The 27,531-nt window shown below is 34.9% G+C and overlaps 1 protein-coding gene across 1 annotated transcript in view; it reads right to left on the reverse strand.

Moving 5' to 3' along the window:
* DMD (dystrophin) overlaps positions 1-27,531 on the reverse strand; it is a 2,251,240-nt gene that overhangs the window by 1,342,807 nt on the left and 880,902 nt on the right. The window contains exon 28 of the mRNA XM_032756167.2: positions 3,652-3,813. Coding sequence (XP_032612058.2) covers positions 3,652-3,813 — 162 coding nt within the window. The remainder of the gene's footprint in view (positions 1-3,651; positions 3,814-27,531) is intronic.

Below are 27,531 nucleotides of genomic sequence, written 5' to 3' on the forward strand. Positions count from 1 at the left end.
ACCAACCTGCACGTTGTGCACATGTACCCTAAAACTTAAAGTATTTAAAAAAAAAAAAAGACTGTGACTTTGCTAAGTGTTATTTTTTGAAATAAAATACTCCTAGGTCAACACATGCTCTTATATCCTTGCAGCACGCAGCTTTATTTTCTGAAAGGTTAAGCTTTGCTTCTGTAGGTAAGCTCATGTCACTAAAATAAGTAAAATAACTTTAAATGCAATTCAGAATCAGAGGGCCCAGAGAAATAACTGATCAATTAACATGCTAAGGAAGTAAGCAGCTCTTTGCTTTCCTATAGTAAGAAATGCAAATGTGAATGTAAAGAAGTATCCTGATCCACATCTACTTTTATATATAACAAGAGTATGGTTATCAGAAAGTTATACATATAGTATGCATTTCCTTAATGCAATAGCTTTTATATCTGAGGATCTCAAAGGATCTTAAAAAGCAGAAAAAATAATGCTCTAACAGATTCACATTAAGGAGCAAAACTCTCAGTGCACCACACGGTGGAGGCAGACACCCACAAACCTGTGTGACCAGTGTATGACAGAAAATCTGAGCATGTATTTCAAAGAGGACTAAATATGGTAACTTCGTACATTTTTTCCTGCTTCTCAGTGATGACTTAAGCTACCTATACCATTTATGAAAAGAGGAATTATACTGCACTAATATTTTAATAAGCAATAACCTTTTTATCTTTAAGTGCAAATTTACAGAAACACATTTTTATTAATACAATGCATTAAATTTAGCCCCTATTCTATTTGTTTCTTTTCTTTCTTTCATCTATCTATCTATCTATCTGTCTATCTATCCATCCATCCATCCATCCCATCTCTATATTTAAGATGTCATTTTGTTGGCATTCTTAGTGGATCCTTCATCTTATACACTGTGCTTATGTTATTTCACTATCTAACTTTTGACTCTCTATTTTATTTCATGGGAATTTCGAGCTGCTTTTTAGGAAATATAATCCTTGAAGCAAATCTGAGTACCTGAGAACTCTGTTCTAGAAAACAATTCACTTACTGCCGTATTAAAATAAAACCCTGGAGCAGAAGAATGTTTTAATAGCTTTCAAATGGCTTGTATTTTCCAATATTATGTATTACCACTGGGGAGACTCAATGTCAAGAACTATGTTGATAATGCAGGTGAGAGCTGAAATGCACGGAAAATAGATTTGAGCTCAATGCCCAAAAATCTCTTTCTTGAAGTAGATCTGAAATTTCATAATTTATCTGTGTTCTGCTGTTTGCTAGTACTTTTCGATTGATGTAGTTAATAACATTTTTACTGTATTATTTTTTTAGAAAAACCAAACAAAATATTTTGCTATTAAAAACTAGTAATGTTTATAGAATCCCGAATCCGTTTCTAAATAAGAAAAAACACACACTGCCCCTTATCACAACCTTTTCAATTAAAGATGTTTTGCCCTAAAAGCTCCAATTTTCCTTGAAAGACAATAGTATAATAGCTTTGCCTATCAGATTTGCTACTCATAATTTCATTCTGCAAGTCTGTCACAAAGTAGTTCTTTATGCATTTTAAAGTACAAACTTGCTATATTAATGTCTAGTATTCATACTGCTCAAATTTTTCCTTAATACCATTCAGAATGTCACAAGCATTTTTAATCAAACATTCCTTCAAAACTCATGTCATTAGTTTAAATGAAAGCAGTTCTACCCTGTATTTCATTTATATTCATGTAGTTCTTCTCAATTCAGGAACAATTACTCATTCCTATCATGCATTTTACTAAATCCTGCTGTGGCAGATACACTAAATACCCTGACTCGATCATTACACATTCTATACATGTAAGAAAGTATTACATAAATGTTGTATCCATAAATATGTACAAATATTATATATCAAAAAACCTTTTTCATTATGACTCAAACTGGGACAGACTTAAGAGTTAATACTAGAGAACCTGGCTTGCGTAAGTTTCAAAAATGTATATACTTGGAATAGGTATGTATCAACATATCACACTTACCCTCTAAAATATGTACAATCATTATATATCAACACAAAATAAAAATTGAATCCTCAAGTATGTTTACTATTATCCCTCACTTCTACTACAGTATTTACTCTTGTTGCCCAATGAAAAACTATGATGAGGATTTTATCATCAGGATTCTCCCCAAAATTCTCTTTCTTCATCCACTATTGCAATTGTATGAATTCCATAAGGAAATAATATTCCCTGTACTTTTAAAGCCTATCAAAACTACCTATACTGTGCCACATATTATCACGGACATTCTTGGTCAAACTTAGACAATATGGTAAACTAACTCATGCTATTGTGTATACTGATGCCCAGGACACCTATTGATTGTGATTCATTAACTGTAATTGCATTGTAACCATGATCTACAAATCTAATATTTCGCCCCCAAATTAATTTTAAAGTGAAAAACTTCAGACATCTTCACCAACTGACGGGGAGAAGGCTTTGAGATTTGCAGCTAATGCTCTAGTACTCCTCAAATCATAGCATGGACTTGGTGATTGAGTTAACAACATATATACAAGATTTGAAAAGTAGCTCTATTAATTGCTATCACACAACCCTAAAGTCATTTGAATAAATAATACCTATGATAACTTTACATATGTTTAAATGTTAATTAAAAAATGAGAACAGCATTTTAAAAATACTTCTTGCAGTGAATGTAAATTAAATTATGGCCTAAAATTTACTCATTTAAAAGTCAACTCAGATTTATTTTAAACACTATTTTAATTTTCATTCTAGAAAAACAAGTAAACGCATTTTATATTTTGGTTTGAATGAACTGTGGGAGTGAGTGCATGTAGCTATATTGAGCATGATCATTAATAATTAAGGTGCAAATTTATATCGATAATTTTGTGTTACTAACTGCTTGTAACTAACACATTTTTATAAAACAATATAGACCATGTGACTAAACTCAACGATGAGTTTATAATAAAATATTTGAGACTGCTTTTCAACAATGCCATAAAATATATTTTCTTTTTTTCTTTTTTTAAGACAGAGTCTCACTCTGTTCCAGGCTGGAGTACAGTGGTGTGATCTCGGCTCACTGCAACCTCCGCCTCCCAGGTTCAAGTGATTCTCCTACCTCAGCCTCCCGTGTAGCTGGGATTACAGGCGCATGCCACCACACCTGGCTAATTTTTGCATTTTTAGCAGAGACAGGGTTTCACCATGTTAGTCAGGCTGGTCTTGAACTCCTGACCTTGTGATTCGTGGGCCTGGGACTCCCAAAGGGCTGGGATTACAGGTGTGAGCCACAACACCCGGCCAAAAAACATTTTCTTTACCATTTACTTTCCTATGGTTCTACTCTAGCTTTTAGTAGAGTTTGAAGTCAGAAACACCAGAACGTATTGCTCTTGTCTTTGAAATGTCTTTGTTTCAAATTCCTCTATTACATACTTAAAAAAATAAATCAATCGTAGACTAATGATCTAGACCCCTTTTCTTCCTATCTACCTCCAAATTGTCAAATCACTGAATCAAAACAACCCCCTGGAAAACTAGTTGAATAAATTTAAAGTTAGAAACTCTGCAACATTTTGTTCAAGTAATAAAAACAAAAGAATGGAAGCTGATTCACAGATTTACTTGCCTGGGCTTCCTGAGGCATTTGAGCTGCGTCCACCTTGTCTGCAATATAAGCTTCCAACTGCTTGTCAATGGATGTGAGGGACTCCTGAATTAAGTGTAAGGATTTTTCAATCTCCTGGGCAGACTGGATGCTCTGTTCAAGCAACTTTTGCCTCCTTACAGCCTAAAGAGAAGGAATAAGAGTGTATCAGTTAAATGTTTACTCTTGATAGCTTTTCTGTAATCCTGCTGCACAATAAATGAAGATTCTAGACTCTTCCACAATCACCTTTTTGTAAGATAGATTTCTCAGCTTCCTGGCATTCATTCAGCTCTGTTGATAGAAAAAAAATGTGAAGGAGAAAAATAAATAGCAAACAGAACTATAGGATCAGGGATCTCTGCATGAAAATAAATCACAATATCACGTACATTAAGGAAATAGGCTGGAAAAAAAAATTAGCAAAATCATCTCAGTCATTGCAATCTGTCTTTCTCAGGTCGAATGTTCCTCCTGATCTCATTATATAGTTCAAGAGATTTGGTTTGCTTAGAATAGGGTCATCGTCATCACAATCCAATTCAAGACAGATAATCTGCTTCCACCAGTGAGACACATGTACAATCTGTTCAGAATCAGCTCCTTGTCAAAAACAGAATTTTAGATAACAGTCTGGTTAAAGATTTATTTTGAATACTATTTCAACCAGCTTTGCATGATCTTTTTTCTCCCTACTTTCTTTCACAATTTGGATTACGGAAATTGTTCATACAATTGGATTTCTGTTACTGCTGAAGTAGAAAAAATAATAAGTAATCCTAATACAGCTGCAATTAATCTTGATTGTTACTATAAGTATGATTAGGATAATTCAATAACTTTCAAGTATAAATAGGATGGGTAACAAATTGGAAAGTCTCCCTTCAAGGATCTGTTCACTTTTAACAGGGTAGTTATAAAAGTAAGAAATACAGCAGGCAACTTATTGGGAATTCGTTAAGTTATGTGTCATTTAAAATACATTTCCTTAATATACAATGTGTAGGCATGATTATCAAGTACAATATAACTTTCTTTCCCACAGAGCATGACTGAGGTTTTAAGATGATCTTGGTTTTTATATTATATATAGAATATTAGATATTACATAAATACTATATATGTTGGTTTTTAAGCTTTAAAAATATTAGTGATGTCATTATTCTTCAGTGAAGCCAACCTATAACACAGCTTCGTCCAAGTAAAAATACAGTTAAAGGCATCTAGACTAAGGGAAAAGGAACAGGAAGTTTAGAGATGCTGCAGGAAGAGGGAAGGCTTTCCCAGTACTTCTCCCTGTACCATAAATTTTGATTCCATTAAGATTTTATCCTGGGCTTTCCTTTCTTCTCATTCTACCCATATCTTTAACTTCAATTGCTCCTCACATTCTGACAACTCGCAACTCTACATCTCTCAAGTCCAGATTTCTCCTCGATCTCCATACTTGCATGTTAGCTCACCCTATTGGACATCTCCTCATGAATCTTCTACAACCACCAAAAGCTAACACTCCCAAATATGAACTCCTTGCGTATCCTCTTCTCACCTACTTCTCAACTCCCCAACATGCTTTTCCTCCTTCTCTGTATGTTTTCCTGTTTCAGCGAAATACAAATAATGATTGCCTTTATTAGACGTAATTCTAGATATTTCTACTTCCTGTCTCATGTCTTTCATCATGTTGCATCTAATTAGTCAATCACTAATTATTTATTATACCTTCTAACTAGTTCTTGATTCCATTCTTTTCTCTCTCTCTCTCCATTGTCTTTACTCTACTTAAAATCATTACTATATCTTACCTCAAATATGTTACGAGTTTCTTCACTGGCATTTTACGCTGCCACATCCCACCTGTAAAGCAGCTGCAATGTGTTCTCTCAATAATGAAATTGTGGCTTCCTCTCTAAAATTCTCTAGTGATTCTTTACTGTCCTTCGAATAAAAGATTTTTTTTTTTTTTTTTTTTTTTGAGATGGAGTCGGAGTCTCTCTCTGTCACCCAGGCTGGAGTGCAGTGGCACAATCTCTGCTCACTGCAACCTCTGCCTCCCTGATTCAAGCGATTCTCCTGCCTCAGCCTCTCAAGTAGCTGGGAATACAGGTGCCCACGACCACGCCTGGCTAATTTTTGTATTTTTAGTAGAGACAGCGTTTCACCATGTTGCCCAGGCTGGTCTCAAACTCCTGACCTAAGATGATCCACCCGCCTCGGCCTCCCAAAGTGCTGGGATTACAGGCGTGAGACATTGCACCCGGCCAAAAGCTTTATCCTTAATGTGGCTTAAAAGTCCCTTCATAATATAAGTCCTGCTGGTGTCTTTTACTCCCTGCTCTAGCTATATAGAAATTTTATTTTTCATTTCCAAACCTACACTGTGGCCCTCTTGATTCTTGGCCTTAAACATGTTGCTCCCTTTTACTGGAATATTCTCAATTCTGATTTCCTTTAATTGGCTAATTTATATTTATCTTCTGAATCTATTGGACATCTATTCCAAGTGGCTACCTTTGGCACCTTCTAAGTTCAGGGAGGTAATTCTTGCATGTTCTTTGAATTTTATATTTTTTTGATTTGACAAGTAAAAATTATATCAAGCTAGAGCATATAACATGATGTTTTAATATATGAGTATGTTATGGGATGGCTACATTAAGCTATTTATGCATTCCCTCACATGACATTATGTTCTTTCTTGCACTTTGTATGTGTCTTAGCATGTGCCATACCGTATTTCATCTCCCATTAATGGTCTGCATTTACTTTAGACTATCAACTCTAATGACTTCAGGGATTATGGCTGTCTTGTTCATTGCTCAACACCAGTTCCTAGAATAAAGCCAAATAGCTTTGTTTATGACTGGATGAAAAGTATAAGGAGAAATTTTAATGCAAAAAAAAAAAAACTTTAAATAGTCAAAGACAAAAATGGAATTACAGAAGAAATTGAAAACAAAGGTCACCACTGCTCAGAGATGTATCTTTTGGAGAATAAATCTACCTGTTTTGTACGAAAAGTGTCAGAATGGGGGTGGGACATTATTTGGAGAAAATTTTAATTTATTTCTATCAAAATACTGTATCCAAGATTGGTGGCCGAGGCTTTGCCCTATATTCCAATTCAAACATAGCTTCCTTTTGTTCTCATTCAAAATTTCAACTAAAATTTACATCAGGTAATTTACTAATTCAGATAACAGCGTTAATGGCTATAATCAGAGCCTTTATTGCAGAGGAGACTGGCTGAAGCCTACCCAGAGTTCTTCCAAAGAAATGGATCTCTAATGATAAAATTTCAGCATTGTGACAGGTGGTTGGAGAAAACTTCCAATCACAGTGTGTAGTAATTGCCTAGTCAGGTATTATTTAAACTTGGTCCTTCCTCTGGCTAAAGGCAAAAACAGTGTACTCTGCAAGGCACATCTGTAGATTTTAATTGTATAGGATGTAATATAGAATAACATTAAACCACATATCTAGCATCAAAATTATTTTTAGAAACCTAACTTTTTCTATTCATGAGATTCTATGGGCTGAAAGGAACAGTGTGGCTTAAGAAATGATGGCAGAGTTGACTTCGGGTGGGTTGGCTCTTTTCCTGGCCTGACAGTCAATAAGAGAGGCTGATTTACACAGATTCCTTGATTATCTCAGTCAGTGAAAAGACATGATGTCAATCCAAGCTCGCAGAATTCTTTCAACTAGTCATGGCATAAGCTGCCTTCTATTTCTAAACATCTTATTCGGCGCACCCTGATGGAATCTCAGGCTTATGAATTTTCTATGACTTTCTGCCCGCTTGACCTGTGCTGTCTCATTGAATGAAGTTTGTAGAAAGTCTTGAACCATAATCTGATTTTTATTGTTGTTCCAGAATACTGTTCAGTTGTTGTTTTAAAATGTTATTTCATGTCTTTAGCTAATCCACTTAGCAGTAAGAGGAATTATATAGCTAGACAGAAACAGCAAATCTAAGGAAAGATAGAAAGACATCTTTTAATAAATGGAGATCAATGACAAAAATATAAAAATAGAAAACAATCATAATAATGGTTACCAAGAAAAAAACATAATATATTTTAATCCAGTTTTCAAAGAAAATTAAAACTAAGTAAAAATTAACACAAATTATTTTATATCTTTAAAGTACCATGAAATACAAAATAAGTTTAAGAAAAAATTTTAAGAGTTTAATGAGTTTTGCTGGAAATGGAAAGTCATCTCCACAATGAATTGACAGTTCCTCACATTTCCATTTTAAAAATAATGTACTAAGCTTTGTGCCACAATATTACAAATACATAAATCAAAGTGTCGTATGTTTAAGAAACTCTGGAAGAAAAAATTCTGCATGTGAAATAAAAAACCAAATATTGAAACCAAAAAAATGTATTTAACATATGAATACACGCTTTAAAAAGCCGAATTAGAAAAAAAAAATCATTTAATAATGTTTTACAAAAAAAACACATTCATTAAAGGAGCTATGTGTCCTATACTATACTTATTAAACTCAATACAAAAAGCAATTTTACTTCATTTACGAGGTGATGGGTAAGCTTACGATTGCAAATGGATTAAGAATGTGGGTGCACTGTTTACGATCATTTCGTAATAAGACACATTTATTTTTTCTGTTTAAGTACTCATCATTGTACTCATCATTGTGATTTAGACATGTAAAACATTTCAATTTCCAGCAGTTTTAAATTTTTTCTTCTGAGTAAAGGATTTTCGCCAATGTCAAAATAAAGCCCTCATTTTTATGAGTGATTTTAGTAGGAAATGAACTAAAGAAAACTAAATCCCAAATTCCAATTCAAATAAAGCAAAGCAACGACAAACTTTTGAAGTTTCTGCTTAGGGTAGTGCATTAATTGGCCACAACCTGACTGTCCCTAAATTGCAGAAAATAGAGCAATATGGAATATGTTTTATTTTCTAGAAAGTGTCTTGGGATAGGAGTCCTATAAGAGACGTGCTAAAACCAAATCCTACTCAACCTGCTCTTCAGAAACTAAAGTGGAGACCCATGAGAGGACATTAATCTCCATTTGACAACCATGCTTCAGTTCACAGAGTTTACCAGTCAAGTTTTCTTTCCCAGAGTCTCTACTTCAGTGGACCAAGTAACTGGTCCAACTACTTCCTTTTAGTGTTTCTTTTTTACCTAATAAGAGGTTGCAATTTGTTCAAGTGCCAAGTAATAAGAATACTCAATTTGAATGAATCATGTTGGTGGGTGTGTATCATTTTTGATAAACTATTTCCTCCTGATCTAACTCTTCTATTTAACTTAAGATCAAGTCTAAAACTGTCACTATGGTTATGAATACATTGAATTCTATCTGTTGTCTTAGAATTTTGGCTATAGTCTTAAACTGAAAATAACAAGTAATAAGTCTCTCTCATTCTAAGAGATGGAAACAGCAGGACATAGCAAAGGGCTTACAAAAGAGCTGGCAAAACTGGCCCTGCCTTTGTTGCTCCACCATACCCACTTATGCTAAAACTCTCTGAAGGTTTTAGAGAGAATCATGGTCTTGCTGAATTCACGGTCCAGAGGGAGAGTGGGGATGGCTCCCTCTGTTTATTCCATAAGGGGGAATAAAAGATGGTACTTCTACCTTTTTGTCCCAAGCAAGTAAGTGGAGCTCCAAGACCACTGATCACAGGGTCTGGGAGTCCAGAGTAGATGGGGATGACACCTAATTGCCAACTCTGCTTCTAAAGATGTCTGCTTCAGAAATTCTATGCTTACTTGATGGGTAAAAAATGAATTAGAAATGATACAGTGAAGAGAGGGGGCAGCCTGTACTTCCCAGGGCTTGGTGTGGCAAACGTTTCTCAATCGGTCAAGTGAACGTGGAAGAAGACAGCCATGTTTGAGCTGTCTACCAGGAACACTCTTTATGGAGCAAGAGTACCTCAGGATCAAGAAGCTTCAAGATGTTTTCATAGAGCGTATTTTCCTTGTTAAAGATGAGGAAAACAAAAGAGCTTCTGCAAGACTTCTTAAAGATCCCATACTTGCACCCCAAATAAACCCAATGTTTGTATCTCTGTTACACACACACACACACACGCACACACACACACACACACACACCATAAACTTAATGCTACAAATAGCTAGTTAACAGGAGACATTTGCCTGTTTTCCTTAACTCCTACTTCCCAGGACATTGGAGAATAATATAACTGAAGTGCAGTTAAAAAAAAACAAAAACAAGGCAGTGGAGGTATAAGGTGGAATCTAACCACACTTTCCTTCCAGAGCAAGTCTTTTAGACCATGGCTTAAGCTTGAGCTGGAAAGAAGGAAGAATATTAAATTAAATATGACATTGAGATTTTAAGCTGAACCCAATTAAATTTAAGTCTTTATTACCTCAGAGGCCAGAAAGTAATGGGATCTACTCATGGTGCCATCTATCTGGATGATGTAAAAGCATTTCATGTTTCTGATCTATCTGGCTCAAACTATGCATCAACTATTAACACAGTCCAGGAATTCAGCACTTGCTCAAATGAAGCAAAGGCAAAGGAAAATGATAGACATCCAGAACATCTAGAATGTGATCCAGCAGAAAACAGGAAATGGTTTATGGGAGGTATGAAGAGATAGATAAAGAAGAACTTAAGAAATATCTGTGAAAAATGGAGCATTATAGTAGTATCACATGATTGAAAAGCTAAGATAGATATGTTGATGCTTTTGTCCCATACAACTGCTAGCAAATTGCATGTTTTATATCCATCTATCAACATACATGAATATAAATAATCCACATGAAGACTATCGCTCCTGTCAAATGCAACAACTTGCCTACTGATTGATAACTTTGCTGAACAACCAATTTAAATTTCTAAAGCATAATTCTAAGGTCTTTAAAGAAGCATGCCATAAAAGTATCTGCAATTATTTAAGGACCACTAAGAATATTCTACTTATCTCAGAAACTGGTTCTTACAAGTTTTAGTTGTTTAGAACTGGCAAGATGACAGCTTTAAAGAAGCTGACACTTCAGGAGATCGAAACCATCCTGGCTGACACGGTTAAACCCTGTCTCTACTAAAAATACAAAAAATTAGCCGGACATGGTGGCAGGCACCTGTAGTCCCAACTACCCAGGAGGCTTAGGCAGGAGAATGGCATGAACCCGGGAGGCGGAGCTGGCATTGAGCCGAGATCGTGCCACTGCACTCCAGCCTGGGCGACAGAGCGAGACTCTGTCTTTTAAAAAAAAAAAAAAAAAAAGCTGACATTTGAAGCACACATTGTCTTGTACACTTGGACCTCTTTGAGATTGATTAGATACGAACACTTTATTTTCCATAATTTCATAAGGTGTTAATAGATCCTTTAAAAGTTATACAAAAATTTCCAGATATCTAGATATGCTTATACCAGCTTAATGAAATGTTTTCCAAAAAGAATAGAGGTAGGATTTTGAAAAGGGAATTAAATGGAGATTAAGAGAAAAGCAGAAGGAGAAGAGGATAATTTACAACAGAAAGAGTAATTTACCAATGCTCATAGCTCATCATAAGATTCACTTTGTTGCTTTCTTTGTTTTCAAATTAGTTTGTCCTATTTTTTTCTAAAGAAAAGAGGTCTCACACTGTGTTCCTTGGACAAGAAAGACTAAGTAAATAGAAACCATGTTGCTTTAACCCACTTTAAATATAACTCTTGTGAGGGGCTCCGGTACACTGGTTTTTCCTGTGGCATATTTGTTAATGTATTTAATAGGGATGTAGGCTCTAAATAATTACAAAGATGTGTACACGTTTGCATATATATCTTTTAAATATAAAATAAAGAAGGTTACATTATCCACGACAGGCTTCTAGATTTATGTTTTGTTAATGTCACTTGGTTTGAACACACCTGGGAGAAAACTCAAAAGCCATGAGCATGGAACTCCTATAATTTTCTTTATCAGGAAAGAATATAAATGTGAAAACTGTTGGTGTCATAGTTAATCGGAATTTCATCTGTTTTAGGTTTTAGCAGGTCACTGAAGTTCTTCTGTGACCTCTTAAGAAAGCATACTTGAAAGTACGTTTGGGAATAATTTTATCAACGGAACTTGACATCAGATAGCCATCACTTTCCAGTAAAGCATTGATAGAATAGTCAATGAGCTATAGAGTAATATATCTAAGACATTTCTAGATTCTTGCTGCATCCATTTATCCTCATGGGTAGACAAGTGAAATTGGTCTTCTGCCCTGACAGGAGCAAACTGATGCTTGATTTAAGCTTCCAAAAGAAAGTGAATGAAGCATTATTCAGTAAACATAACATAAGTCTACAGGATTCATCGTATCCAAGCTTTCTCAAGGTAACTTCAGGAGCCACCCTAAGTCAGTGAAATTTTTCTGCCCGAATGGCGAGGTACTCTTTGACTGCACATGTGTTCATATTATTAAAGTCTAAACTTTAGGCAGTGACTAATTTAGTCATACAGGAAATAATTAAAATATTTAAGTCACTGTCTCCTGATATGGAATAGTGAGACAGAATCAGATTCTAGGGATGACTTGGTCAGGATTGAGACCACATGTTCAAGCAACATATAACGTCTATACATGAGACAAAAGTCCAAATCTGGAGTTAAAATCAAGTTGTAACATAAAGCAATAAATGACGGTCAGGAACAAAAAAAATATAGCCACTGAACAAATTAGTTGATTTCTGACAATTGCTCCTCTTATTGTCTCAGGAAGCCATGAATGCAGGGACTCTCCTAATGTAAATTATAGTCAGGGTAAACATGAGAAGTCAAAATTAGAAAAAATGTAGCTGGTGCTTCTAAGCTGAGTGGTATAGGTTAATTAGCCAAATACAGAAGTACCCAAGTGAGAGAGAGCATACTGAGGCCAATTACAGATAGGTTGGTGGTTGTGAACAAACTAGTTCTTGCAATGTACATGAACTAGCCAGCTGATAGTCCTCTTAAATGAGGGCAGTGATATCCAGTCAGTACGGTAGTGTAACAAAGATCTCAGCGTGAAAGAACCGTTGCAACTAGTTGGTCCCTCTACTTAGGAATTCAGACTCTCAAGAAACAAACTCAATACAGCATCTCTGGCTTCCTGGACTTAACATGATGTGTGGGAAGCAAATCCATCACACTTCCTTTTATAGACCAGGTAAGGACGGCCACACAGGTTGCCTATGAATAAAATAGTTTCCAATCTTTAGTCAAGCAGTGTGAAATACAGCCTTGATAACTAGAAATGGTGCTTTTCTGATGTGCATTAGAGATCTCTGCTGGATTCCTTCTACTGTATAGTAGGCTCATAATAGTCTAAGGCCAGTGTTCAGGTTCTCTTGAACTACAGTGCTATGGATTTTGCTGGCCTCTGTGGTCAATTGTAATTCATATTGGTTCAAACTTGAAATTGTATCTGAGAAACTGAAAAAATGCTCCTCTCTCCTGTCTTGGACGAGCGGTCCTTTTTCATCCTAACCAAATGCATGAAGATTAACAATATTTATTTATCACAAATATTCCAGATGATTGTCATGGCTCTGCAGAAGTTGATGTGCAAGGCAGAGTATGCTTATGGCTTCCTGTCATCTTACTTATCCACACTACATTGAAAAAGTCCTCAGGACTAGCTCAGTCAGTATCTACACTATTTTGTCCAAAGGTTATTACAAGATTTTCTAATATTTTGTCCTCCAAGCTGTTAGGATAGACAAGACTGCAGTTTTGTAGAAAAGAACTCCTACCAGGATCTTTGGCTCTGATATGATTCATTTGGATCGCATCTGCACCTTGAAGAGCAGGAACAAGGTGTATGGAACAGCTGCTTTCCCTTCTGCTTTCTAAACACTCTGTATAGTGCTTTAGGAGTAGGTTGGGAGTGCAGAAAGATGACTCGTGTGTTTATATGAGCATAGGGAACAGATAAACACTGGCAGAACGATGCATTACACTCAATTCCTTGTTACAGACTAGGGTCATCTGCAACAAAATGTTCTTACAATACATTGAGCTTGCTGAAATAAACTGGTTCCAAACTTCCTCTCTTCTCTATGTCCTCACCCCACAATGGCATCTTCTCATCATCTATAGATGAAACTCATCATGCTGGAATTATTTGGCATGGGAGAGGAATAAACAGGTTTCAGGTGTGAGGCTTTAACTTGTAGGATTGTTAGACTTGTCATACACCAGATATAGCTGAAGATTAAGATGTGGACAATGCCTCCAGCCATGCAGGAAGGCTTAGCATCTTCCCCACAGGAAATGTCTGTTCCGTCAATATCGTGGTTCGGGTGAGGGAGAGAGGTAACATATAATGAGGATCCTAGTGATGCCCTTTCCATGTCATCACAAATTTGCTGCAGTTTCCTAGAAAGCGTTCATTCTGCTACAGCCGGGAACTATGGCTGTGAAGGAAAACCACTTTTCCTCTGCTTCGTTTAGTTGCTGAGGAATTGGAAACAAGCTTCATTTATGGAATATAGAGATCATCTATCTGTCATGAGCAGTGGATGGGCAAGAATAAATTACTGGTCCACAGTGGGAATGAACCTGACACATAATGCACCTTAGCAAAGTAGACCTTACACATGTGCTGAAAAAGATCTAGACTGGGGTTCACAAACCTGAATAATCATCAGAATGAACTTTTCCAAATACAGTTCTCAGCCTCAATCAAAATCTACTAAATTAGAAAATCAGAGGGAGTCAAAAGGGGGTATGTGTACACCAAAGTCCCTATACTCTTCTATCTGTGTAATTTTGGTGATGAGATGAAATTGAGAAGGTCTATGAAGACTAAAGTTGGAAAGAAAAGATGCCTTAAATAACAACAACAAAAAATAACAGGTAAGAAAATGCAATCAGCTGGACTTACACCCAAAAAGAGCAAACAGTAGAGTGCTATGAAATTGGTATTAATACTGATCAGAATATACGAAACATAGTGAGGTAGAAACAGTAAGGAAATTCTCCAATTTTATTTGATACTTTCAATGGAAACTTACTAGGAATATATGCATTTTATGATTTAAAAGACAGCTTGATGAACTTGGAAAATATTTTTATTCCTCATTCCATCAAGGGACACTAGAATACACTGCAAATAAGTGTTGTTTAACATTCCCTTTTCCATGTATCTTTTTTTTAAAAAAATAAACATTTTCAGAAATTTGGCCTGAATATTAAATAACAGATTTGATTATTCAATCTCAAGAATCTATGAAGTAGCTTGCAAAGAAAACAGTTTTAAAAAGTCGAGAGTGGTAAAAAGTAAGATGAAAGAGAGATGAATATTTACCTTCAGCACAGTATTTTGTGTTATGGAAATTAAGTATTAGTTGTCAATCTTGATAGATAAGTGAAAGTTATTGACGAGTTTCATTAACATAAAACTATAAACTCGAGGAATTTTTCTGAAAAGGTACATAGATAAACTGAAAAGAGATACTTCAATCCAAAAATTTATCACTAAAATGCCACTTTACCAATCCATACTACTGATTTAGCTTTTACAACTCATTAGTTTTTAGGCCTTAATATTTTTCCTCTATGTATTAACCCCCTCTTTTGTTATTCCAACTTTATTTTTTTTTTTGGTAGGCCCTTGTAGAAGAGCTATTCCAACTTTAGAAGAAATAACTCAACTATCAAATTATGAGAAATTTGAAGACAAGATACCATTAAATGGATACGTTAACACTCACTCACAAAGATATTAATGCCCTCCAAGAGCAAACATAATTTGTCTAGAGTGAATATTTAATACTTAAATATTAATCATATATTAAAAGGCAGTACATAATTATATGTATATATATGTGCGTATATATAAATACAAGCAAGTATATATATGTGTTTGTGTGTTCCTTTGCGTCTGGACCCCAAAAATGCTAATATCCTATACTAGGCATACGGATGGACAAAAACATTTAACTACTGTTTTATATAATATTTCGGAAAAGTAAATGTGACTGTCCAAGGAAACATTATTGATTGAAGTAAGGTAAACTATATCTAAAAATAATGGAATTACTACTTACATAGAAAAAATCCATGATTCATGGTGATTAAAATAAGAATTAAACACATTTACCACAGACCCTTTTGTGAAGGCTATGTACTCTTTCAGTTCCTGTAGCTATAAAATAGAGGGTAATTACATTCAAAATACAAGATGTATTTTAAAATATTGTTAAAAGCAAGAATCAAGGTAACTCACACAATTGATGGTAGGACAAGAAAAATCCCTTTCTCAAATAACAAAAGAAGATATAGGAAATAGAGAAGGAAAAATTTCTAATTTACAGAGAAAAAAGCATATACATTCATGTCTATTTTTCTTACATTAAAGAGGTCTGGGCTATTGAGTTTATTATCTATGTGTAAATATTACACAAGTGAGTTTCTGCCAATCAAAATGTAATCACTCTTGACCAACTATTCAATTAACAATATTATAAGAACAAGTTGCATAGTTCACTACTCAGCTGAAAATTGCAGTCACCTTGAACACAGATGTCTGCCATAATAGTCTGCTTGCAGTGCAATTTTTATATAAAGACAAAAGTTTTATTGCAGATCATTCAACCTAGGAGAAGTCAAGATTCAAGATATCCAATATCCTTTATTCTACTTAAGAAAGCCCTGAATTCAAAGTATGGAAAGATGTAATCCTAGAAACTATATCCATTATTAACACACGAAGAATAAGATAAAAATTTCACCTTTCTAAATATGAAAGCATTTATTGTTAATTATCCTCAATGAAATATTTTCAAGTAATGATAATCTATAAAAGTGAGCCTAAATTGTTACCTCCCAAACCTTATCAAAAGCAATTCAGTTGTACAAATAACCAAATGTATAAGATGACACCCGAAATTGGCTTCAAAGGCATTTGCAACCTGTGCAGTTATGCAGTAACTCATGCTTAGCAGAGCCCATGCTTGGTTCAACGCTCTGCTGTTGCCATCCTACAATGCTTAATTTTTGAATATGGGACCCAGTATTTTCTTTCTTCCCTGAGTCCCCCAAATTATGGAGCAGATCCTGACACTTTGGGAAAAATACCCAACAGCTAAAAGACTGAAATAAAAATCTGAATTAAATTGGTTAAGTTAGAGAGATTGTAAAAAAAAAAAAAAGACATGAAATTCACATTAGAGGTGCTAGGACACTGTGACATACTGGCGGTAACCAGATGAATGACTTTCAAATATGAATATACTTGGAAGAAAATACTTCAGACTAGAATCCTAGTTGTTTCAGAATATAATCAAATACAACCTGGAGGTGCTAATCAAAGATAGCGCAAAGAAAAATCCTTTCGCTTTTGATTTTCTATGTGGCTGTATGTGTGTGGTTCTAAATAAAATTATTTTGCAGAAAATTACGGGAGAAAGTCAGATAACATATTATTGCCATTGCGAATAATTTCATTGGCTACTACTGAGTCCACGATATTATTCTCTAACACTTCTCCTGATTTTAAATGGATCTTTAAAACAAAAGAGCTCCTATTCCAAATACTTTTCACTCTCATTTCCTCAATGGCACCAGTTCTCCTTTCTCCCAACCCCCTTTCCCGTGCAAAGAGTACTAAACAACCTGAAAACAGAGTTAGCTACTTCTCAGGGATGAAGTCCTTGGTGGATAAATTTTCTCAAACTTACTACTCTTCACCTTAAAATGTCCTTGTATTATCTCAGTTTTCTCTTTCCCACTTCCAAAGTCAATCCTTCCATTTTTTTTTTTTTTTTTTTTTTTTTTGCTCATGTATCCTATCTTGTAAGACTTTGCTCTTATATATTAGGTCTTTCTATTGGATCTTCCCTTATACTACAAACATGTTTAAGTTTTTAGTATCTTGAAAATCAACAACACATCTTTTCTGCCCTATTACTATTCGACCTCAGTTACTGGCCTTTCTTTCGCATTTTTTCCATCATCACACATTTATTGCCTCTATTTCCCCTGCCCATTTTCTCTTTTACCAAATTTTAATCTCACAGTTGTTCCTCCTCACTTTGGAACACAGCGACTACATTTAATGAGAGGAGGAGTGAATGGGAGTTGAGCAAAGAAATACAGCTAGTGGAGGCATCACATTAGCTGACTTAAAACTATACTATAGTGCTACAGTAACCAAAACAACACAGTACTGGTACAAAAACAGTCACATAGACCAATGAAACAGAATGGAAAGCCCAGAAATAATGCCACACACCTATAACCTTCTGATCTTTGACAAAGCTGACAAAAGCAAGCAATGAGGAAAGGACTCCCTATTCAATAAATGGTGCCGGGATAACTGACTACCCATATCCAGAAGAATAAAACTTTACGCCATCTACAAAAATCAACTCAAGATGAATCAAAGACTTAAATGTCAAACCAAAACTTTAAAAACCATGGAGGATAACCTAGGCAATACCATCCTGGACATAGGAATGGGAAAAGATTTAATGATGAAGATGTCAAAAGCAATTGCAACAAAAGGAAACATTGACAAATGAGATCTAATTAAACTAAACAACTTCCTCACAGAGTTCCTCTGCTGAACTCTGTCAACAGAGTAAACAGACAAACTACAGAATGGGAGAAATATTTTGCAAACTGTGAATTTGATAAAGGTTTAACATCCAGAATCTCTAAGGAACATAAACAAATTTATTTTAAAAACCCAACTCCATTAAAAATGGGCAAAGGACATGAACACACATTTTTCACAACAAGACACACATGTGGCCAACAATATGAAAAACATGCTCAATACCACCGGCCATTAGTGAAGTGCAAATTAAAACCACAAAGAGATGCCATCTCGCACCAGTCAAAATGGCTATTATTAAAACGTCAAAAAATAACAGATGCTGTTGGGATTGCAGAGAAAACAGAACATTTATACACTGCTGGTGGGGGTGTAAATTAGCTCAACCCTTGTGGAAAGCAGTTTGGCAGAGCTAAAAACAGAACATTCAACACAGCAACCACATTACCGGGTATATAGCCAAAGGAATACAAATTGTTCTACCACAAAGACACATGCACACATATGTTCATTACAACACTATTCACAATAGCAAAGATACAGAATCAACCTAAATGGCGTCAATGGTAGACTAGATAAAGAAAATGTGGTGCATATACACCATGGAACACTATGCAGCCAAAAAAAGAATGAGTTCATGTCCTTTACAGGAACATGGAGGGAGCTGGAGACCATTCTACTTAGCAAACTAATGCAGGAACCGAAAACTAAATATCGCATGTTCTCACTTGTAAGTGGGAGCTAAATAATGAGAACACATGGACACAAAGAGGGAACAGACACTGGGTCCTACTTGAGGATAGAGAATGGGAGGAAGGGGAGGATCCGAAAAAATACCTATCAGGTAGTATGCTTATTACCTGGGTGATGAAATAATCTGTACACCAACCCCCCATGACACACTGTTTACCTGTATAACAAACCTGCATATACACCCTGAACATAAGAGTGAAAAAACAGCTAGATCTGTTGAGACCATCTTTCAGATCTTCTAAGAGAAAGGCTGGTGAAGAAAGGCAAGAATCAAAGTTCATTGTACAAGTTTTGGTATGAGAAATTTCAGGAAAGAGATGGCATTAACAAAGATGGAGAAAACGGTGTTGGGTAACTTTGATAGGAGCTGTAATCTGAGTATGTTAAGTTTGAGTAGCCTATGAGATATCCAAAGAGAAAAATGCACAATAGGAGGCTGGACATATGGTCTGAAGTTACGGGCAAAAGTCTGTGGCAGAGATAATATTTTGAGAATAATTAGCATGCAAATCTTATTTAAAGCCATGGCATTGTATAAAGTATTATAAAGAGTGAACATAGAAAGGAAAGGGAGAACATTAAGCTTAAACACTTTTTCATACACACCTGGATCCAGTTGGCCAATAATTGGTTTCAGAACTTTTCCTTATTAATTTATGACTGAAATTGGCATGGGGTTTTCCTTCCTGTTTCATTTTTGTCTAATTTTGGTAAAAAAAAAAATTTTCTAACCTTATATTTTCGACATGTATATTGCCTTATATGTTCTACTCTCTGAGTTTCTTGATGATTGGCATTATCTATTCCTAGAAAGTGTGTTAAAATTTGAATGTGAAATAATCTCAGTCTAATGTAGTCTTTGTAGGAAGACTTTTAACTTGTGATTAAATTTCTGTCTCCTCAGGCTTTCTATATCCTCTTCCATCATTTTTGTAGCAATATTCTAGAAATTCATCCATTTCACATAAGTTTCTAAATTTATTTGCACAGTTTTTAGTATTTTCTATATTTTAAAAAATGTTATAACTGTAGTTTTAATATTTTCATCCTTAGGATTGTATTTTTTTTTTACTTCCCTCTCAGTTGATTTGTCTAATTAAAACATGAATATGGGCATTTAAATTTTATTGATTCCACATTGTTTTTATTTCTGCTCTTGAATTCTTCTCTTTCCATTTACTTTCTCTGCATTTATTATACTTTTCCCTGTTTTCTTGAGATGGGCAGTTAGCTCATTAGTTTTCTGCCCTTCTGTCTCTTCTATAAAAATTAACAGGAGCCAGTTTTAATTTTTATTTTTCTTATCATTCGGTTCTATGAATTTTAACTAACCATTTTGTCTTCATCTTTGATCCACAAATTATTTACTTTAGTCAAGTTTTTACTATTGATTCTAACCTGTTACAAATTTAACAGTATTACCCTAATAATACCAAATATGGGAAATGTATTGACATTTCTACGTACTTGAGGTGAAATTTACACTCTCATTTGGGGTTCTCTATACAGTCTTTATATCCACCTTATCAACTCTTAATCATCACTATCTTCACTAACTTTTCTCTGGTGTCTTGAAAGAAAGAGGCATTATGAAATCTCCCACGATGCTGATATAGTTGTGTATTTCTTCTTGTTATTCTGTGGATTTTTGCTTTATGTATTTTAAAGGTATTTTCCCAGGTATGTACAAGATTTTTTTGTTTGTTTTGACAGAGTCTGACTCCGTAACCCAGGCTGGAGTGGAGAGTGCAATCTCAGCTTACTGCAACCTTTGCCTCCCAGATTCAAGCAATTCTCCCGCCTCTGCCTCCCAAGTAGCTGGGACTACAGGCGTGCACCATCACACCTGGTTAATTTTTGCATTTTTAATAGAGACGGGGTTTCACCATGCTGCCCAGGTTGGTTTCAAACTCCTGACCTCAGGTGAGCCACCCACCTCAACCTCTCAAAGTGCTGGGATTAGAGACGTGAGCCACCATGCCCGGCCAGGTATGTACAAGGTTTAGAACTTTTATATTTCACTGCATTTTTTGCCTGATAATGATACTGAAAATAATGTCTATTTTGATGGAAATAAATTAGGTGTGTAAGCTTTTTATTGATTAATCCTTTCCAGAAAATCTGTTTCCATTTTTGATATATGTGTTTTTATGTATTTCTTAAAAACAATATATTTTGAATTTTGATGCTTTATTCTGAAAATTTCTACATTTATATAATAAATGTATTGAGCAAATAGTTATAGGACTACAGATGTATTTTTTTTCTTTTTCTTTTCTTTTTTTTTTTTTGAGGTAGAGTTTTGCTCTTTCACCCAGGCTGCAGTGAATTGGCATGATCTCAGCTCACTGCAACTTCCGTTCCCTGGGTTCAAGCGATTCTCCTGTCTCAGCCTCCTGAGTAACTGAGATTACAGGCACCCACCACCATGCCTGGACACTTTTTTTGGGTTTTTTTTTTTTTTTGTATTTGTGGTAGAGACAAGGTATCACCTTGTTGGCCAGGCTGGTCTGCCTGCCTCAACCTCCAAAAGTGCTGGTATTAAGGCATGAGATACCGTGCACAGCCCCTGCTGTATTTTTCTACCATCTATTTTTTTTCTATTTCTATTTTTATACCGTCTTATCTTTTATTTTGTGCTCATCTCACATTTTTCTATTTTGTTTTCCTTCTTTCTTGCTTTACTGCGTATTGATTGAGAAATGTTCCTTTTATCATGCTTTGTTTGCAAGCTAGATGCTCCATTAGTGGTTACCCTTGACAATTTATTATAGCATAATAAAGTCGAGATTTAGTCATTATCTCTACAATCTTTCTAAATAAAAGGGCTTATGACTGTAACTCCCCTCCACATTGTTTTTAATCTAGTATTTTAGATCAAAATTATTTTAAATGAAATTAGATATTCTTATATATTTTTTGCAACAAATGCATTTTGCATTTAAAAGCTTAACTAATTTTTCATCATACTTGCATCTAAAACCTTTAAAACTTATTTTTCTACTACTTCTAATTCTTCATACTTATTTTAGACATTTTTGTAGTAAGGGTCTATTGGGGTAAAATCTCATTTTTTTTCACTCTAATAATGTGTAACTTCCTCTTACTCTGAAGAACTAATTTTGTTGAGTTCAGAATTCTAGGCTGATGGTAATTTTTTCAATATCTTGAAAATATTTTCCATTGCTTTTTTATTCTTATTCATCGTTGTAGATAAGAAGTCTAACATCGGCCTAAATTTCATTCCTTTGTAGGTTATCCATCTCACCTCTGGCTGATAATATAAATGTCTTTGGATTTCTGCTCTTTCACTGTGATATGTCTGAGATTGGATTTCTATTTATTTATTTTGCCTGTTATATAATGTGCTTTCTGTTTAAGTGGTTTATGTCACTGGCAATCGAAAATTTTCCTTTAATATCCTTCATATATTACTCCATCTCCATTTCTTAAAAAAAATTACGACATACAAGAAGGCTGTATACAATTAACATATACAACTTGCTGAGTTTGGAGATAAATATACACTGACAAAAACATACCTCAATCTATGACATAAACCTATTCATCATCTCCAAAACTTTCCTCCTATTCTAGTATTATTATTATTCTGTAACAGAACACTTAACATAAGGTCTATGCTCTTGGCAAATTTTAAGTAAATAGAGTAACTATAGGCAATATGCTTTACAGTAGATCTCTAGGAATTATCTATATTGTATAACCTAAACATTGTACCCTTTTACAAATACCTCTCTATTTTTCCCTTCCCATAGCCCCTGGCAGGAAGAATTCCACATTCTGCTTCCGTTAGTCTGACTGTATCAGATTCATAATCTAAGTGGTATCATGTATTATTTGTCTTTCTATGTCTGGCTTACTTCATGTAGCATAATGTCCTCCAGATTTATTCATGTTGTTACAGCAAACGGCAGGATTTGCTTCTTTTTTAAGGGCTGAATAATATTTCATTGTATGTATATATCACATTTTCTTTTTCCTTTCACCTGTCAATGGACATTTAGGTTGTCTCTGTATCTTTGCTATTGTAAATAACGCTGTAATAAACAATAGAGTGCAGATAATCTCTTTGTGATTCTGATTTAATTTCCTTTGGATATATCCCTAGAAGTGGAATTGCTGGCTCATATTGTAATTCTATTTTTAGTTTTTTTTTTTTTTTTTTTTTTTTTTTGAGAAATCTCCATACTATTTTCCATAGTGTCAGCATGAATTAACATTCCTGCCATGAGGGTACCAGGGGCACTATTCTCCACATTCTTGCCAAACTTGTCATCTCTTGCTTTTCTTTTTAAATAATTGCCATTCTAACAGGTGTGAAGACATATATCATTGTGGTTTTGATTTACATAGCCCTGATAATTAACGATTTTGAGCACCTTTTCATATATATGTTGGCCATGTGTATGTCTTCATTGGAGAAATGTCTATTGAGCTCAACTGCCCATTTTTAAATTGGGTTATCTAATTTTTTTATATTGAGTAATAATAATCTCCATTTTCTTTATTCTCCTCTTTGAAAACTCCCATTCAGATAAGTTATATGTTCATATTCTACTCCCCACCCCTGTATCTATTACCTTCTTGTTCACATCTTCCACCTCCTTAGTTTTTGGTAACACAGTCTGTACATTATCTTTTAGTTTTCTCTTAATTCATTTCTTTCAACTAATAGGTTTATATATATTCCTTTACTAATTTTTAATTTTAGTTGTTTAATTTTGATTTCTTGATTCCATTTTTACACTTTCTTTTTTAAAACCTCAGTAACATTTATTTCTATAATATTTTACCTATTTATTTTATACTATATATCTTGTAATTCTAATATCTGAAATTCTACAAGTAAACTCACACTTTGTTGTATGGGCTGACTGTGCTTCATGATGGCTTTTTGTGTGTGTGTGTGTGTGTGTGTGTGTGTTTGTGTGTGTGTGTGTGTATGTTTATTACGTTTATGTGTTTATGTTGAGCTCAAATTCTCCTGAGTTTAATCTGTGAGGACACTGAGGGCACTTTTCATGGTAAAGAATTTGCATTTGCTTCTAACTAATGCTAGGATGCTTCTAACCTGGTGCTAATTTGACTTAATCCCTTGTTTGGATATTTCTTTACCCTCTGTGACAATATACACTCAAGAGTTCCTCACCTTACAAGAATAGGCCTACACACATTTTCAGGTGACATTATTGTAATTATTCTTACTATTACTCTTCACTCACAGTGAGAAGACAGACGTCTTTTTATGTTTGTTCCCTCTGCAGATAGAATTCTCTCTGCCCATTATTTTACTGGTAGAACCCCAGTTTTATGTGGAATCTGTGTTTAGCTCCCCCATTTTCTTGAGCCAGAGGATCATATTTCTTTTCCAACAAATGACTTAATTCACCTAAAATTAGGGTTCCCAGTCTTAGCTTTTAACTCCACAATACAAATGTCAGTGGTCATAGTCGTATTACAGGATGACTTCAGTTTAATCTGATTTATTTTTCCTAGCCTTTAAAAGATTACTTATACTTCCTTGAAAGCAACATAAAATATGTTTACTAGACATTTTGCAGCATCCTGGTGCTTTGCAGAGGGCATTATAGAAGACTTAGCTGTCCTAGCCCTTGAGAACAGAAGTCAGCCCTATCACAACATCTGTGAAGTAAGCTAATCAAATCTATTTCATAAAACAAATGTGGGATTAAGTTTGATATTGCTTCTAACTGCTTAGCAAAAGTACTGACATAAAACTGTGCTCAATAAGTAGTGGCTATTACTATTATTATAGAAAGATATTTTCTTAAAAAAACATATTGACAACTTAATAAAGCATAATATGTCACTTATTTTCCTAGATTATAGTCTTCCTTCAAGCAATATTCTTCCATTCTGGTATATCTATGCTAAGGCAGATGTGGCACTGAGGGAAAAATTCAAAGTCATAATTACCAGGAAAAATTAATAGAGCCCTCTACAAGTCTATCATAAACGTTACTATTACAGAAGAATTAACCAATTTCGATTTTGTCCCTTTTAGTATATTTGCTATTTCATGTCAGGCAAAACAACTTAGACATCTTTGAAAGTGACTGAAATGGCGGCATTAATAATCCACAAAAGAGGGGAAATAATCACTCATCAAGAGAAGTGGTAAAGGGTTTGGACTTCTAAATGTGTGACTTTAATATTTAAGACTCTAAATTTTATTTTCATTAGTCAGCCCTAATACTTTTAAGGTCATGGTTTTTTTTGTTTGTTTGTTTTTGTTTTTGTTTTTGTTTTTTTTGTGAGACGGAGTCTCGCTCTGTCCCCCAGGCTGGAGTGCAGTGGCGCGATCTCGGCTCACTGCAAGCTCCGCCTCCCGGGTTCACGCCATTCTCCTGCCTCAGCCTCTCCGAGTAGCTGGGACTACAGGCGCCCGCCACCACGCCCGGCTAATTTTTTGTATTTTTAGTAGAGACGGGGTTTCACCGTGGTCTTGATCTCCTGATTAAGGTCATGTTTTAAGCTTTCCTTAAAAATGGGGAAACTCGTTAATTGCCATATTCACTTATTAGCAGAGTTTTTATTTTTAATATATGAAAAGGGTCACAGAGATTGGAGGTAGAGTAACCAGATGGTCACGGGCCTAGGCTTCAAGTGGAAAGAGATGGGTCTACATGCTCAATAGCTTCTTTCTAGGGCCTTTAATATCCTTTCAATTTCTATAGAATGGGAATATAAAAAACCCCATATCGGCCAGGCGCGATGACTCACACATGTAATTCCAGCATTTTGGGAGGCCGAGGCGGGTGGATCACCTGAGGTCAGGTGTTTGAGGCCAGCCTGGCCAACATGTTGAAACTCCATCTCTACTAAAAATACAAAAATTAGCCTGGCATAGTGGCATGTGCCAGTAATCCCAGCTACTCGGGAGGCTGAGGCAGGATAATTGCTTGAACCTGGGAGGCAGAGGTTGCAGTGAGCTGAGATTACACCCTTGCACTCCAGCCTGGGCAACAGGGCAAGACTCCATCTCAAAAAAAGAAAAACAAAAACAAAAGCCACCATGTATCACAAGGCTACTGTGAGAACTAAATGAGAAAATGCATATCTGACACTTAAAACGGTACGTGGGCCTCTGTAACCAAATACTATTACCAATATTATTATTCATTTTGTTGTATTACTAAAACATCTTCTGATGCTTGGTTACCCTGTTAGAGAATAAAGCTATTATAATATTTGTAAAAATGATATGATTTGGTATGTCTCTTGGAGATGTTGCCCGGTTTACTAACCATCTTTCAAATCATTACTGTGAGTAGAAAATATAGTGCCATATGATTATCAAGAATGAAGGATGTCTTTTGAAGTGATGGAAATTATTACTTATTTGAATGCAAACTCACACTCTGAAATTAGGAATGGGATCTAGCAAATCTCTTTTAAATATTCATAGGCATTAAAAGTCTGGCTGTTTGATTGATTTAACAGGCAATTGAATGTTACCTTAGTTCTGCATAATTGCAGCTATAAGAAACATTAGGTAGGTGATATAAAAACCTCACAAACCACTGACATAGGCACTTAATTGATTTTAAAAAATAGGTTAAGGCTCATCTTCAAATTAAAAGGCACTTTGTTTATTAATAGCAAATCTGGCTGAGGCAGGAGAATTGCTTGAACCCAGGAGGCAGAGGTTGCAGTTAGCCAAGATCGTGCCATTGCACTCCAGAATGGGCTTCAGAGAAAGACTCTGTCTCAAAAAAACAAAATAAAATAAAAATAGAAAATAAAAACAAAATAAAAACTATTTTTCTTTAACCAACCAAAAATCAAGAATATCATGGCCTAAAACAAATTCAGAATTCTTGATTATAACACATTAATGTACAACAAGAATTTTTTAAATTGATTTAAAAACTCAGTTACTGTAACCATTTTGTTTCTTCAGCCCCTCAGATAATTTATGCCAAGGATAATTCTACTGCATCAAAACACCAGTCTTTTTAACTAGATAGTGGAAGTATCCAAAGGATTGATTTAGCTAACAAATCATTAGGTGTGTCTTTTTTACCTAAGTAGTTTGGAAATAATCAAAGTGCTGAGCAAAGCCTGAGAAATACAAAAGTCCTATTACTACACATTGTTTTAATTTAACATTGTATCTTTCAGATCAAATCAGCTTATTACAGGATGATACAACAGAATTTGAGAAGGATATTATGTTTAACATGATGTGGTTTTCATGAAAGCCATAAAGACTAAATATGCTTTATTTTCATTGTCAAATAACTCCCAGGTTATTACTGGCAAAATACGTAATATAAACACAGCTAGGACTGATAATAGATTCAAGTTTATTTATTTTAGATTTATTGTTATTTTAACACTGCTTAATTGATCATTGAGGTAGAAGTGGAGAGCTTCTGATTTTAAGACTTAAAGGGTGATAAAAATCCTTTTTATCTGTCTTCACATTTTATTTAACTAATGGAGGCATGTGCATTTCATTATATTTCATATTGTACTATCTGCATTTATTTACCTATCACTGCCC

The sequence above is a fragment of the Hylobates moloch genome, unplaced genomic scaffold (assembly GCF_009828535.3).
Source record: "Hylobates moloch isolate HMO894 unplaced genomic scaffold, HMol_V3 SCAFFOLD_7, whole genome shotgun sequence".
In the NCBI taxonomy this organism is placed as follows: Eukaryota; Metazoa; Chordata; class Mammalia; order Primates; family Hylobatidae; genus Hylobates; species Hylobates moloch.